Raw genomic sequence first — 14,570 nt, forward strand, 5'->3', positions numbered from 1 at the left:
ATGGAAGATGAGGAGTTTGTCGACACCGTCGAAGGTTTCAGCACCGTGAGGAAGGAGCACACAATGTTCAGTGACACCAACCTGTGACCTGAGGACGACCTTTGACCCTATACAGGAAAACACGGCCACAGGGTCACATTAAATCCACCCTGTGTTGTCTCCAACCCGGAGATAACCCAGAGGTCACAGCTGAGCGGAACTGATAAATGAAGGAAGAGGAAGTCGACGTGATCCGTGATGAGACTGTTGGAATAACTGTGACAACTAAGAGGAGACAGAAGTGAGAAACGTTTCAACACAACAGGACAAAAAACATTTCTATTGAGTGGAAAGAGGAAGAACCTGCTTTTGTGGAGAACTCTAATGAAAAAGGAAATATGCTTGACATTATTATTTCTCATCATTGAATAGAGACTCTGAACACGCACAGAAAAAGACTAAACAAACCAAAGATATAGTGGAAGAAGCAGCAGAACATAGTTATGTATTTGAGTTATGTATATGTAAAAACATTTTTTTTTATTTATGGACATGTTCAATATTCAATTCTTTTAGATTCAAGTCTTTGGTTGCTTGTTGGTGAAGGAAAAGCAAAATGTGTTGTGTCCGTGTAATGGTATCCAGGGACGACAAACTTTCATATCAATTCATTAAAAATTTTAAAAGGGATGACAGAAAAAAATCTGCAAAGTTCACTCTCTCAACTCTTCTGAAATATGCGAGGCTTTAGAATATTAATTGTTGTACAAATGTTTTATTTTAAATACCTTTTTTTTCATTAAAATTCACTGCACTAAAATCTGCTGCTTAAATCATTGTATCTTCAGATGTTATTTTAAATCTTGTGGGGAAACGTTGAGTGGTTTTCCAATAGAACAGAAAACTAAAGGCCAGTTTCTCTTTGATATCCAGCGACAGTTTGTAGGAACACAATTGTTTTAATAAAAATGCTGAGCAATGTGTGTGATGGAAATGTGTTTTATGATTTACACAAACGCACCTCACAGAGAACCCAAACCACATTCAAGTCTTCACATATCAATTTATTTGAAATGAGTTGCAATGCAATGTGGGCACAAACACTTGCACCATTACAGTCAACAGTAAGGTTACAAAATGAACATTTACATAATAAATTAATATACTGCAGTACCACACAAGACAGTAAACACAAAACCCCAAATGGGGGAATTATATTGCATTAAAAACAAAAACAGGAACTAGTTTTGAAGTACAAAAAGGTTTCAGGCATTTACAAAGGCAGCCTCCTTTTTTTTTTTCTGTTGCTTGTTCTGTCGTACATATATATAAATATAAATCTCTAAATTGTAGATACACTGATATGTCTGCTAAGAGGAGGCCAGGAGAGCGGCTCCGGCCCGAGATTAGTTCCTGCAGTGACGAGATCCGGCAGTGACCTCCACGCTGACGGCCATTTCATTAGAAAATTTAAAGTTCATTTACAAAGTCGGTGTCGAATCTATTTTCTCTGAAATTTTGTATCGACCAGATTATGATCAGCTGAGTGATGTTTTGTTAAAAAGGCTCGTGAATCACCCTCGAGTTTTTCTTTTCCCTATTTCAAATCCTCAAACCTTCCAACGTGCACAAAATATCCGTAAACAGAAATAACATTATTAATGATTAAGAATGTGTGCAGCAGTTTGCAGCAGTAAAGTGCATGCAGCACATGCTAGGCTGTGAATGTTTTCAAAGCTGGCATCAGTACATATAAATAGTTAAACATAGCACGAGGAACTTTTGTCATCCTTTACAAAATAATAAAAGTCAACCCTTTGTGCAATCTTCCCCAACATCCGCAATGTTTGTCTTTATCGCCCCCTTTTTCTTCCTCGTCTGCCCTTTTTTTCCTCTTATGGTACAACTTTGTTATCGTCACTAACTGTTACTGCTACAACAAGCAGATGCTACTGAGAGGCCGTCGTACATGTCATTAAACTGCTGGCTACACCTACAGTACTACTACAACTACTACAACTACTACTATAGTCAAGGGCTTTCAGAACTGTTTCAAAAAAATGTGACGTATTCCACATGTGTAATGCTACCCTGATTTAGTCAAGAGGCTACCATGATCGCCTCCATCTGCTCCGGCTGTTTAAAATGAGATTTAGTGGGCAAAAGAGCACAAAGTTGCCGTTTAGCTGTCACAATGTCAGAAACACAGACTCAGTAGCGTTCTAAACAAGATTGTAAACCTCTTACGTGTACGATCGTACCTGAGAGCTTGACTGGACCTGATCCGACAGAGTGTGGTTCACCTGTAGTAGCTGGTGATTTGAATGTCACTGTACCAACTGAGTGCATGACATGATGTGCAGCGCTAGTGTTGGTGTTCCGTGGTTTTAAAGGGGGTGCTCCAGTGATTTAATGTTTCACTGTAATAAAACTAAGACAAGACGTGTGGCAAGACCATGGGTCTTTTATAAAGATGGACGACATCATCAGCGCATGCAGGCAGTATCCAGGGTATTTGGGCTTCATTTCTAGATAGTGGGAGAAAGTGGAGATGCGTCAGCCATCTTTATATAGAGTCTTTGGGCCAGACATGCACTAAAAACAAAGGGGTCAAAACTGATGAGGCCGAGGATGAGATACCCTGATTTTTAGTCCATCACATTGACACTACGTTTACCACAATGCAACTTGATGGCATGTTTTTGTTAGACTCTTCAATCTCCATGCCCTGAGTTTTAATCAGTCAATAGTTAGTTATACATTTTGTGGTTTTAAGCCCAAGCAGAGATATTTTTATGCAATAAAGATGAAGTCTCAACTTTGACAAAGCTCCTCTTGTTTAGTTTTTTGTTTGAGAAGTGTGAAAACTAGTGGAGAGTCCCTTTATGGCTCTTTCAATTCTAATTCACATGCTGACTGATAAGTAGATGGAACGGGATACAAGATGATACAAATGCAGTGGAACATGTTTTCTGCGCCACTCGCCTAAGTTCCTAAGCTTCGTCTAACGCTTATCTAGTGAGACACACTCTAAAGAACACCCATCACATAGTCCACTACTACACGACCAGACCACTTACAGTGACTTAAGTGCTACTACAATATCCCTAAAGTTTACAGAACAGTTTAAGGGCTAACAGATAGAGAGAAAGCTAACTTATAATAGAAGCTACACAATTATCATATCTGAAAAAACCTTAACTACATTATTTATCCAACGATACAACCAGATGCAAAAAAAAAAAGAGCAAAACATGAGGTATCTGAAGACTCGTGCGATGATGACTCCCGGGAGGTGATGAAGATATCTGGGATGGGATCACTACTCGAGGGTTCAGAGGTCAACGGGCAGCATTTACATAATGATGTTGTGACGTGGTCACAAAAGTGGCGACTGGCAAGTCCCTAATCTCATTTAAAAAAACCTCCTTATCCAAAAATATTCTTTACATGTTTGTTCATCCAGCAATCACTTTCTTAAGTCTAATTACTTTGTTCCCTTTTTTAAAAAAGTGAAACGTTCCCAAAACTGTGCAATGATAGTATACAAAATATTTCATTTTAACATTCAAAATAACAGCCTATATTGAGTATTATCTTCAAACTGACATGCAAACACAGGTGGGGCTACGATTTTTGATTTTTGATATTAAAGGGCTTACTTTAAGTTTTCCAAGCAGGAAAAACAGGATTTATAATTAATACCAAGACTCGCCTGGCTCTTTAACATCCGGAGATTCAACCAGTATTTGTTTTCTGTGCAAGGACTGAACCAGACAGATTCAAATTAATTAAATATACAAAACAAATGGAACACTTCCCTCACACAGAATCAAAAAAGGCAAAAAATTTAAAACACTGACATGTTTCCCTGACCCTTCATCACTCAAGAGCCACTGGCCAATCAGGAAGTGAGGTGTTCAAACTAATACTGATTACTGGCATCATTAGACAAGTCATCGTGCAGTCAGGAAATAGAAGGTCGTAGAAAAAATTAAAGGATTAAAAATAACTCTACAAAGCAGGGAGTTATATCTAGAGTTAAAATTTAAGGATCAACGATGTGGCAGAGTGAAAAAAAAAAAATACCACAAGGAAGAAAAGTCGATGTTGTGAAAAATTGGGAGGAAGGTTTGGATTTGAATCCATCGTCTGGATTCTTCCAGATTACCAGATCAATCCTCTTCTGATGGTCCAGTGGAAGGTCCTGGAAACATGAGGCTTTGCCTTTGGCTTTTACGTGGGACAAAGAACTGTGGAGACAAAAAAGTGGATTTGTTGGTCAGAAGTGCTGTTCGGTGAAAGCTGTGAGATCTATGAAGGATGGAAGAGCATCTACCAGAGGGAGAAGTGTGGGGTGGTGGTCAGTAAGGAAAAGAGCTACAGATGAGAAGCAGACGAGAACAGCTGCTGCTACAAGATCGCAGTTAAAGGGGAATTATGTGCGTGAGTGTGTTTGGGGCGTTTCGGGGAAGGTGTAGTGCGGCCACAAGCACTGCGAGGCATGACAGGCGCTAGAGCAAAGAGAAGGTGAGGGGAGGCCTCTGCTTTGAATGGGGGGAAGAAAGTGCGACTACACAGAGAGAAAGAGAGAGAGAAAGAGAAAAGGGGCTCAGAGTTGAAGGCTGAAGGTGAAGAGTCGGTGTTAATGTGCCAATGCCTCACAAACCTCAGTTTCCACTGCTCTCATACCAGAGCTAAGGACAGTGCAGCACAGACGAGAGACAAGGAAGGTACATGGTCAACAGTGAAGGGCGGCAAGAAAGGCATCTGTTTGTCTTCCTTTATTAAACATTTGGTGTTACAGTTTTCTTCTGCCTGTGTCGCCAGGTGGAACGGTCACAATCAAAGGTCTCGTTCAGACCTGGTACTAACACCCGTCCTGAGAGGTCTGATCACAAGTTGACAGAGTCAAGCTCGTCTTTTCACACGTGGAACTGACATGCGCTCTGAATGAGTCTCCTGTGACGACATGTGATCGGATCTGTATGCAAATAATCACATACATCATTTGTGTTTGAGAATTTAAGAAAGTAAGTAAGAAATAAAGACATCGTTACGTGGTATTGAAATTGTGTTGGTGGCCACAAATAAGTCAATGTATGGTCGTAAAAATAGAAGCGTAAAAATACTTTTGAAACTGTAGCGGGTCAGAGGACAGCAGTTGAGTAGGTGTTCCTTCATTTGTGGCCCGGGATGCATTTGCTTTCAAACAGTACAAAAGAATGTGGCCACATGCGTCTCTGAATGTGTCCCGACTGATCAGATCTCAGGACCCAGTTGGGTGCATTCAGACCTGGACTTAGACCACTTTTGATCGGATCACTCAGGACAGATGTTCATACCAGGTCTGAACAGGGTAAAAAGTCAACTGGCTGTGACACACTCATCTCTAAATATATGTCACTTTTGGCACACGTGTTAGAAACAAATTATTTCCATCCTAAAAGGCTTTTGCTGCAAGAAACAATCTTGACTTAACTGCAGTTGTTTGCTCTCTGAGGTCAAAGTGTGTTTACCTTTGAGAATGTAGTCTGTGAGAAGAGCAGGTACCTTCTCACTGTCGTCCCTCATGGCATGGAGGACTAGCAGAGAGACAGAAAGCGATGCATTACGTTTTGAAGACAAAACACACTGAGGGAAAACAAATAACATTACATCTTATCTTTGTTATTATGTGTGTCTGTGCGTGTGTGGGTGCACTCACTCTTCTGGAGGATCTGGAGGTCTTCTACTGACGGGGAACCAGCTTTCTTCTCATAAGGGATTACTGTGGTCAGGTACTGAGAGGAAAACATCATGTAAGACACAATGACACTTAATATTTGAATTATAGTCATCTCATTTAAACTTGGAAGAACAATAGCCATAACTCTTGTGACAATGGTATAAAACATGCTGTTTTCAAGCGTCATGTAGATGATATGAATTTATGATAAATGAAAATGTCAATGGTTTCAACCATTCAGGGGCCTATTAGAGTAAAGGCAGAGAAAATAAATCAAAAGCACAGATTTTGTAACTGTATCATCCTGGTTTAAAACAAAGGAAAATGAGATTATGACACAGGAAAAGCTGCAAAATAAAAATGACGAGTGAATAATTTGATGAAATCAAGTTTAAAATATGAAGTGAAGAAAAAGAGAAGAAAAATCAACCACAGAGATGAGACAGACAAAAGAAACGAGAGAACACACCAAACGCCAGCGATGGAAGCTGTAGAAAGGAAAACAAACGTGCCAGAGTGGGAAGAAAGAAAGAAAAATTCAACCGATTTTAACTGCAGTGGAAATAAAGAGCAGGGGCACCTGTTTGTCCCCTCCTGTGTTGCCAAAAGTTTGACGGAGACCGTTTTGAATGACATTGGAGAGTCCCTCCAAAGTGAGGAGCTAAAATGAGCGAGAGGAAAGAGGGGGAAAAGAAGAGTGAAGAGAGATAAGGAGGTACAGAGAATATTAGAGGATAGAAGGAAAAGTCTAGCCACAAACCCAGTGCTGGAATAAAAGCAGCTTCCCCATGCAAACAGTCAGGTCTTCATCGTGCATGCCCCTAATTATAATTACAACAAGTGCGTGGGGTTAATATGCGTCAGTTTCACTTGTCATCATCACACGACTCACCGTGCCATGTATGTGCGTGCTGGTTGTCCTCTGGCCGTTGGGCGCGGTCGTAGTCGTACTTCGGATTTTCTTCTTCTTGCGCAGCAGGTCGCGGTGCTCCTTCTGTCTGTTCTGCACGTCGATCAGCAGCGAGATGAAGCTGTTCTTCACCTGTTTTCAGACACAACTCCGGTTTACTCATGCTGATTTCACATTCAAATTTACGTTTTGCATTTATTTATACACGCAATGACACAAACTATTTTTTTATCTATTGTCAAATATTAACCAGAATAGACACATGACCAAACTACACTGTAAAAATGAAGCCGCCAATGACTCGATGACCTTTCTCACTGACCTATGCAACACTGTGAGCACTGCAGTCTGCTCTCACTGCACAACAGATGTTCAAATTGTCCTACTCTCAAAAACAGTTTTTAACATTTAAAATGATGCTTTACTCTCAAGTTGATTTTAAGTTCAGTTGAATGCTCTAAATAATCTGGTCATTTTTGTCAGCTTTTATAATCTCAACAGACACAGATCTTGTTCATGTTTTTGCCTTGTTGTGGGAACATTGATGCAACACAGAAGAAAATAACAAATATATTGTACCTCCTTTTCATATTCCAGTTCATCTCTCAGGGCCAGAGCCTGGATCAGCTCCTCGCTGTAGCGGCGAATGGCTGTTTCCACTTCCTCCAGAGTCTCAGTCAGTTCAGAAACAGACAGCTGACGCAGCCCTGGAGATGGTGTATACAAATATGTGTCACTATGTATTAATCATTTAATTATTATGAAGGCTCCCAACAGAACAATTAGTTAAGTAAGAATTTGAAATTTTAGAATTAAAGCCGAACTTTAAAAAAATATATCAAACTACTACTGTTCATGCATAGGACCACCTCTACAAATTGCCTTGTGTTGATGATTTGATGAAATAGTTCTCAGAATCAGTTTTAGTAACAAGGAAACTATTTCTCTCTTAGCACAAGAACACAGTGTGATAATCAGTATGAGGGCTTTCTCTCACTATTCTTGAAATTCCAAAAAATTAATTTCCACCGATTTATTTCAACTTAATTCTGGACATTTCACCTTTATTCTTGAAATGCAAAATGGGAAAAACATCTATTCTAATTCTTATGCCTGGTCCTAATACTCTTTTAATAAAAGGGACAAAAGACAGATTAAATATTTTATGTATGTATTTAAAATGCTAACTGCACTATATTAAATTCCAGTATGTGTGTTAAAGGAAAAAGATGTTACCAACTTACACGTGTCCTTCGCAAAATCTACCGTTTCTTTTAATATGTTTATCTACCTGTTTATCAATCTGATAGAGAGCAAGTATAAATATTGTAAATACACTTTCTCACACCCATTAGGAGCTGAGATAAAATCTATAGCCTTAAGGCAAATTGGATGCAGCTGCTCAGTCTACGCTCTGAGAATAGAAATTGTGTTCGAGCCACGTATGCTGTTGTTTATATAACACATAGTTATAACACAACTGCTGTCTGTTTGTATTTGTTACACATTACATAAGAATGGTATCTCATGTGTGTTGCTGTTTCTTCATGTGCCGCATTGTCTGACCCATTACACTTCATTGAGTGAAGCTCGAGTGTGAAAAGGCGCACGAGCACACTGGCGCTCACAAGGCGACGAGCACAGTAACTTTAAAAGCTTTGTGATTTTCCTTCTCTTCACTGTAAATGTACAAGGCCACGGTGGTACTCACGGTCCTCGTAGCTGGTGTTGGAGCTGGAGCGTTTCAGGGCGTGGAGGTCCTGAGAGAGCATGGACAGGTCGGACTGGGAGGGACTCTCGTCGTCCTCTGGGTCTGGAGACTCCTGCATCATCTCTTCTATCTCCTCTATCACCTAGACAACACCACAGACAATAGAAATGCACACACACATTAAGTACATGTTCAGGCTTAAGGTTGGTGACCTGCATGTCTCATCCCAGCCAAAGCTTGCCCAATGGAGAACATCAGGCGATGTGCAGTCAAACGAAATGTATGTGCGGCTCTTAAGCAGAGGAGTATTTCATTTTTAAAGATATTTATAGCTACAGCTACACGTATCTAATCAAACTATTTTTGGAACATTGCTTCAGATCCTCTCAATTCAGTCTGTCTGTAGTTTCCTTCTCAGAAAATGTTTCACATCGTCATGAGATCAAACTAGAATAACAACCTTGTGGTGCTGTGCCTCCTCCAACCAGTCAAGTTGCAGTTTACATCCACATCAGTACAAACTCATACATGAAGTCAAGTCTTTTTTTGTTATAATTAGTATGTGATTTCTTGGGTTATGGACAAGGTCATGTTGTGAGGTAGCTTGGGCCAAATTTAAAAGGAATTTCCTCAAGGTGTTCCGTGAGGTCACACAGTGAACTGGACTTTTTTTCTAATCAGACAGTGTTCCCCACTAATTACCAGGGCATGCCACCAAATGCCAATCAAATTAAACAGTTTTTACACTTCTCATAATAACATAAAAGAAACAAGAACAGTGTTTCACTTGGCTGGGTAACGCATGAGCACCTACATTACATCCTGCAATCATGACAATCAGACAATCAACCCTCATCTGACTTTTTAAACAATCCTGTATGTAAAAAAAACACAATGTGGTACAATTCACGCACATGTGTGTGAATGAATGTATCACCTGTTCAGCTGTGAAGAGCGGCTCGTCGTTGATGCAGGAGACGATGATTGAGTGCATATCCATCTGCTCCCTCAGCTCCTCGTCGTCGGACAGATCAAGAGACTGGTTGTCCAACTTCTGTCCATCAGGGCAGGATTGAGAGACAGAGAGAGAGAGGGAGAACATGGATGAGACAACAAAAGGGTGATTGAGCAGGTCGAAGGAGGAAGAGATAACCGTTTACATTTTCTGTATGCTCTTCTTCAGGAGGTTAGCGTTTCAAAAAGTGTGCAGATTTATGGAAAAGACGAACATTAAGATGAAGAAACATTCAACTTCACCACAGACTGTGAGTGTGTGGTACCTCATGGTCTGTGAGGTTGAGGATGGGCAGGTGTAGGGAGCGAGTGTGCGATGTCTTCCAGTCTACAGGCATCACGTTGCCATAGTTATCTGTCAGAGCGTTCCACACCCTGGAACAAAGGAAAAAGGATTTGTGATTTAATTAGGACTGCAGAACAACATCATATCTAAAAATTTAACAAGAAAGGGATAGGGCGAAGTTTATAAGCTCACAGTATGAACAACAAGCCCTGCGTCCTCCTCTTTTTACTGTGACACAGCATTACTTGGCAGTGTTGTGGCCTCTTTTCCAACCGCCCCCTCACCACGTCACCGTGTTCCTACTGCTGCATCTCAAAGCAGTCGCCTGAATCCATTGACGAATGTAACAACTCCCAAATGACATGTTTCACCACTGAGACACACTGACGGTAGTTCAACCTAAAAACTGAAGTGTGCTTTGATAACCCATGAACCGTGGGTCTGTATCACTAACACACAGTTAACACTGGCTAATTCAGAAACAGTGCATTATACCAGCAGATTGTTAAATGTGTGCAGTACTGTGGAGCGTGAAAGCTGGCAGACAACACGTCACAGCAGAGCAGACGGTGGAGTGGAGCCTGGTTTTACAATGGCTGCTGTTCATGGTTCCAGGTAATTTCTAAATTACCATAATGTGGCAGGAATACATTAACAACTGCCGGCATTACGCATGATTTTCAAACACCATGACAGAAACACAGGATGCATAAAAATTCATACCCACATGCAAATCTCTGTGTTTTTGTTCCTGGCACTGACTGCTGCGAGCAGCGCGAGGATGGATGCTGTGAACCCATGTGTCAGAGTGGCTCTGCATCGTCATACCCCCTCGTTCACACACTCACACACGGACAAATGTTTATGTAACTTGCATGTTTCTCCCTGAAGTGCTCTTGCACAGCTTGGCGAGTTAGGGGCTGCTGGGTTGTTCTAAATAGGGCAAAGGCTGGCAGGAAATATCTTTTGCACCGCGAGCGATGACACTGTCTCGGACACGTGACACGAGAGAACGCCAGAAAGCACAATTAGCGTCAGTTTCACTGAGAGTATTTTTAAAAACAAGCCTCCTCCAGATTTCAAGGAACCAGTTCACTTGATTCTTCTTCAGCTCTGAGCCAATTTGTCTGGATTATTTGCTCAAATACATTTATGCTGTTTTGTGTTGTTGTGCACATGGGCGAACATGATTCACATACACGACTTGGTTTTGAGACAAACACATTTGGCCTCGTCTGTAGACTCTAACTGAAACACACTTCCTTCTTGTCAGCCCCCGTTGTTCGTCTGGGCCTCGGTCTTGTTGGAGAACTTGTTAAGCGCCTAGGCACGTCCCGCAAAAGCGCAGCCATCCAGAAAAGACTCTCACTGAGCCTGGCACTGCTCTTTGGGCTTCAGCAGGCTGCTGTCCAATTATTTCATTTCCTCCTTCCTCTCTTTCTTTACCTGTAACAAGCATAGAAGCTTTTTCCCCATCAGACGAGCTCTCCTGAATTCCAATTTTTTGTGATGTAACAACTTTATATTTGTCTAATGTTGGCTTCAGTGTTAATAACCTACCATACTCAAATACACCAACTACTTCACACACATACAGAGCTGGAATTATTGTTCAAATGTTACCAATTAGTTAGTAAAATAGTTTTTCAAGCAAAAATATCAAACACTCACTTGTTTCAATCGAATGAGGTAGTAAACTGTATAAGTTTTGGTTATAGATATTTGACTGAACAAAATACAAAAACAAAGAAAGCACCTAAACCTTCAGGAAAACGTGACGGACCATCTAACAGTACATGAATTGGGGAAAACTGATCAGCAGGTTAGCCAATTCGAGCTGTAACTAATGGCAGCTTTCATGTAACAATTAGTAGTTACCATTTAATAAGACTAACAAATGCTCTGAAGCAATAGTGAAAATGAAAGCAGCTTCAACTGTGCACCACTGTATTTCCGATTGACATTTGTGGTAACCATGGCAATAAATTATTTCAAACACTCAACACTTTGGACTGGTTGTTACCACAGTTAATGCAAAGAGTATGTAAACAAAACTCCCAATGCATTGTGGTAGTCTTCATCAGTTATTTATATAACTTAATAGCCTGTTCCTACATCGAGCTGTAAGTCATATGTTGGTTGTGTACAATTTAGAGCAACTTTAAAAAATATATATATCTACTTTGATTTGAGTTGCATGTTCAATATTCTCGCTGCAAGATTCACATAAAGCGATATTTGTGTGTAGACGTGAACACTCGTGACGAACTTCTCACTGTAGCCGAGCAGAGGAGACTTATTATGTGACCAGATCCAACAGTGTCGCAATGTTCGTGCTGGTGGAGAAGAAGCCAGAAGGCAAGAGGAGGGTGATTCACGCAGATCTGTAAGTTACAGTCATGTCTGTGCTCATGTGTGGGATGGATGAGACTAGTTCCTGCTAAGTTATACCATGTTGTCATGTCATCTGGTTCTCACACGGTATGTCCTTGTGTACTGTTTTGGGTTGTCTGTTACACAATGTGCTGTTTCTGCAGCTGCTGCAACACTTTGGCCTCAGAGAAATGTCCACATGAAGACAAAAGAGTGGATTGGATTCGATTGATTGATGCGAATGTGTAGCGGTAATAAAATGGACCTTTGCCTGAGATAACAAATGGTGTTAAGGTGGTGAGAAGAGATGCTGGCAGTGTAAACAGTGAGAGAGGAGAGATTACATGTATGGAACAGAGCACAGTGTCTGTTAGCAGAGAGAACCACATATTCAAAGTTAGCAAAACACAGCTAACACAAACAAATCTAGGGTCAAAATCAAGGGCTGGTAACGTGGCAAGACCCCTCCCCTGCCTTTAAAACACACACACACACACACACACACACACACACACTCTCTCTCTCTACAAAGACAATTAATAAGACAAATATATAAGGATGTGATCTCTTAATTTGACCCTTTAAAAAGGACCATAGAGTCAAAATATGATAACAACTAGTATTTGTCATTAGCTTGTACTTTCTGAATGGCAACCTGAAGTTTAGACACCAACAACTAACAAAACAGGAGAAACCTACTTTCTTATAAAACGTCAGAAAGTGTATTATCGTTTAACTAACACGTAGCCGCTGTCTAACCTTTGCTGGACAGTTCAAACTGAGCCACGGTCCCCTCCTGGTCACCGGCTGACGCGCTAGCCCGGTGAGGCTAACGCGGCTAGCTAGCTAAGAGATTAAAAGTTAGCGTGAACAAACTAACAATTCACACTCACTCGTCGTCTTTCAGGTAGCTGTCCTCCGAGATGGGTTTGATGGGCGCGATGTTCTCCGTCGCCGTGTTGTAGTTCCGGAAACACACTGTCAGCTTCTCGTCGAAGTCGTGGACGAGGTCCTCCATGGACTTGAAGCTGCAGATCTCCCCGGAGAAGCTGCGGTCCAGGTCGGAGAAATCGTCCAGGCCCGACGACGGGTCGCCCACATTGGAGTTGAGCAGGTCCAGGTGGTCGGCGGACTCGGCCGAGGACGCCTTGAATTCGTTGAAGTCCTGCCAGTCCTCGTCGAAGTGGGCTAACGGCGCCGCCATGACTGCAGCGGGAGCTCGGTACGCTGCCCGATCGGTCCCCCGGCGATGGAGCTCTGGATTCGGCTGCGGGACTCAGGAGGAGACGGCGGAGCGGAGAGAGAGAGAGAGAGAGAGAGAGAGAGACGTCAGAGTGGACGCCCCGCCCCTTTGAGATGGAGCAAAACAAACCAGTCTGATGAGCTTCACAAAGGAAATGACTGTAGCTCTGTTTATGTTGTGCATCATAAAACCACTCATCTCAAAACACGTCTTCATTGAATCATCTGATCGGAACAGACAGTCTGCATCTCTCCTGCATTAAAGAGATAAACATCAGCATAGAGCTTTTGGAGAACAAGGCCTTTGAATCCTCTGTTCTGGTCTATGCATCAGAATCAGGTTTACACATACAATAATTTGATGTGGTGTATTTGTGCAAGTATAAATATTACATTTTTTTTTAAATAGGAAACAAAATTAAATGTAAAAAATACTATAAGCACCAGGGGAGGGGATTGTGCAATACATACATAGTAAGTAAACACTAGAGGCTGGAGTGTGCAAAGTGCAGTTAGTCCTTTATTTGCCAGGGGAAGTTAAAGGTTCAGTGTGTACGATTTAGGTGAAAAGGATCTACTGGCAGACATTAAATACAAGATAATCCTTGTGTTGTTTTCACTAGTGTTTTTCATCTAAATTGTACAAATTATTGTTTTCTTTACCCTAGATTGAGCCCTTTATTTTCAAATATTTTACATCTGGAGCTGGTCCTCTCTACAGAGGCCACCATGTTATTTTTTACAGTAGCCCAAACTGGACAAACTAAACATCTTTTGAGTTGTTATGCAAGTGAAGGCTACGACAGCTTCTCTCTCATGTTTGGAAGGGGAAGGTGAGGTGAGGGACGTTCAGCTGCAATATGCAACTGCACCACTAGATGTCACTAAATTATACACACTGAATTGTCAAAGTGTCCCAGGCAGAGACATCAGTGCAGTCCAGTGATATGGTGGCCCTGGAGTGCAAAACACGTCGTCTTTTCTTACTTGCTGTTATGTTTTCTCATGTGCTTATTTGCTGCCATTGTGTTTTAGATAAGACTATTAATAGTAAATAGCATAGCTCTTGTGCCTGCTTGCTCCAAGATTACAGTACAGAACGATATAAAGTAGAACAGAAACAGTAAAAAAAAGAATTAAGTCTAAAATAAAGTAAAAGTGTATTGTAAATTAAATTAAGTGTATATCGAGTTAGTCAGAACCAGTGCCCATTAGTAGATTAGTTGTGATTATCAAATCATGTACATCATATAAATTATACTGTATATATATTATCATATATCGTATAAATGTGTCCAAATGTTCATTTTAATTCTTATACTATTTC

General features: G+C 41.0%; 1 protein-coding gene and 1 long non-coding RNA gene across 5 annotated transcripts in view; one reads left to right on the forward strand and one right to left on the reverse strand.

Annotated features, from left to right (window-relative positions):
- Positions 1-708: 708 nt before the first annotated feature.
- Positions 709-14,570, forward strand: part of LOC117758910 — a 28,394-nt gene continuing 14,532 nt past the window's right edge. Inside the window, exon 1 of the long non-coding RNA XR_004613378.1 lies at positions 709-1,618. This is a non-coding gene — a long non-coding RNA (uncharacterized LOC117758910). The remainder of the gene's footprint in view (positions 1,619-14,570) is intronic.
- si:ch211-57i17.1 (uncharacterized protein LOC565010 homolog) lies at positions 3,489-13,302 on the reverse strand. 4 transcript variants are annotated; one of them, XM_034580907.1, is made up of 11 exons: positions 12,895-13,302; positions 9,609-9,717; positions 9,266-9,382; positions 8,329-8,470; positions 7,197-7,324; positions 6,600-6,749; positions 6,288-6,368; positions 5,687-5,762; positions 5,499-5,564; positions 4,649-4,676; positions 3,489-4,232 (listed from the first exon to the last, which is right to left on the reverse strand). In XM_034580907.1, exons 1-10 carry the CDS (start codon positions 13,203-13,205, stop codon positions 4,666-4,668), a joined length of 1,191 nt encoding a protein of 396 aa, XP_034436798.1. In that variant the 5' UTR covers positions 13,206-13,302; the 3' UTR covers positions 3,489-4,232; positions 4,649-4,665. The 4 variants fall into 4 exon arrangements, with proteins under 4 accessions (XP_034436798.1, XP_034436800.1, XP_034436797.1 ...); XM_034580909.1 differs by lacking the exon at positions 6,288-6,368 and having other exon boundaries at positions 12,895-13,301; XM_034580906.1 differs by lacking the exon at positions 4,649-4,676 and having other exon boundaries at positions 12,895-13,301.

The sequence above is a fragment of the Hippoglossus hippoglossus genome, chromosome 24, assembly GCF_009819705.1.
Source record: "Hippoglossus hippoglossus isolate fHipHip1 chromosome 24, fHipHip1.pri, whole genome shotgun sequence".
Lineage (NCBI taxonomy): Eukaryota > Metazoa > Chordata > Actinopteri > Pleuronectiformes > Pleuronectidae > Hippoglossus > Hippoglossus hippoglossus.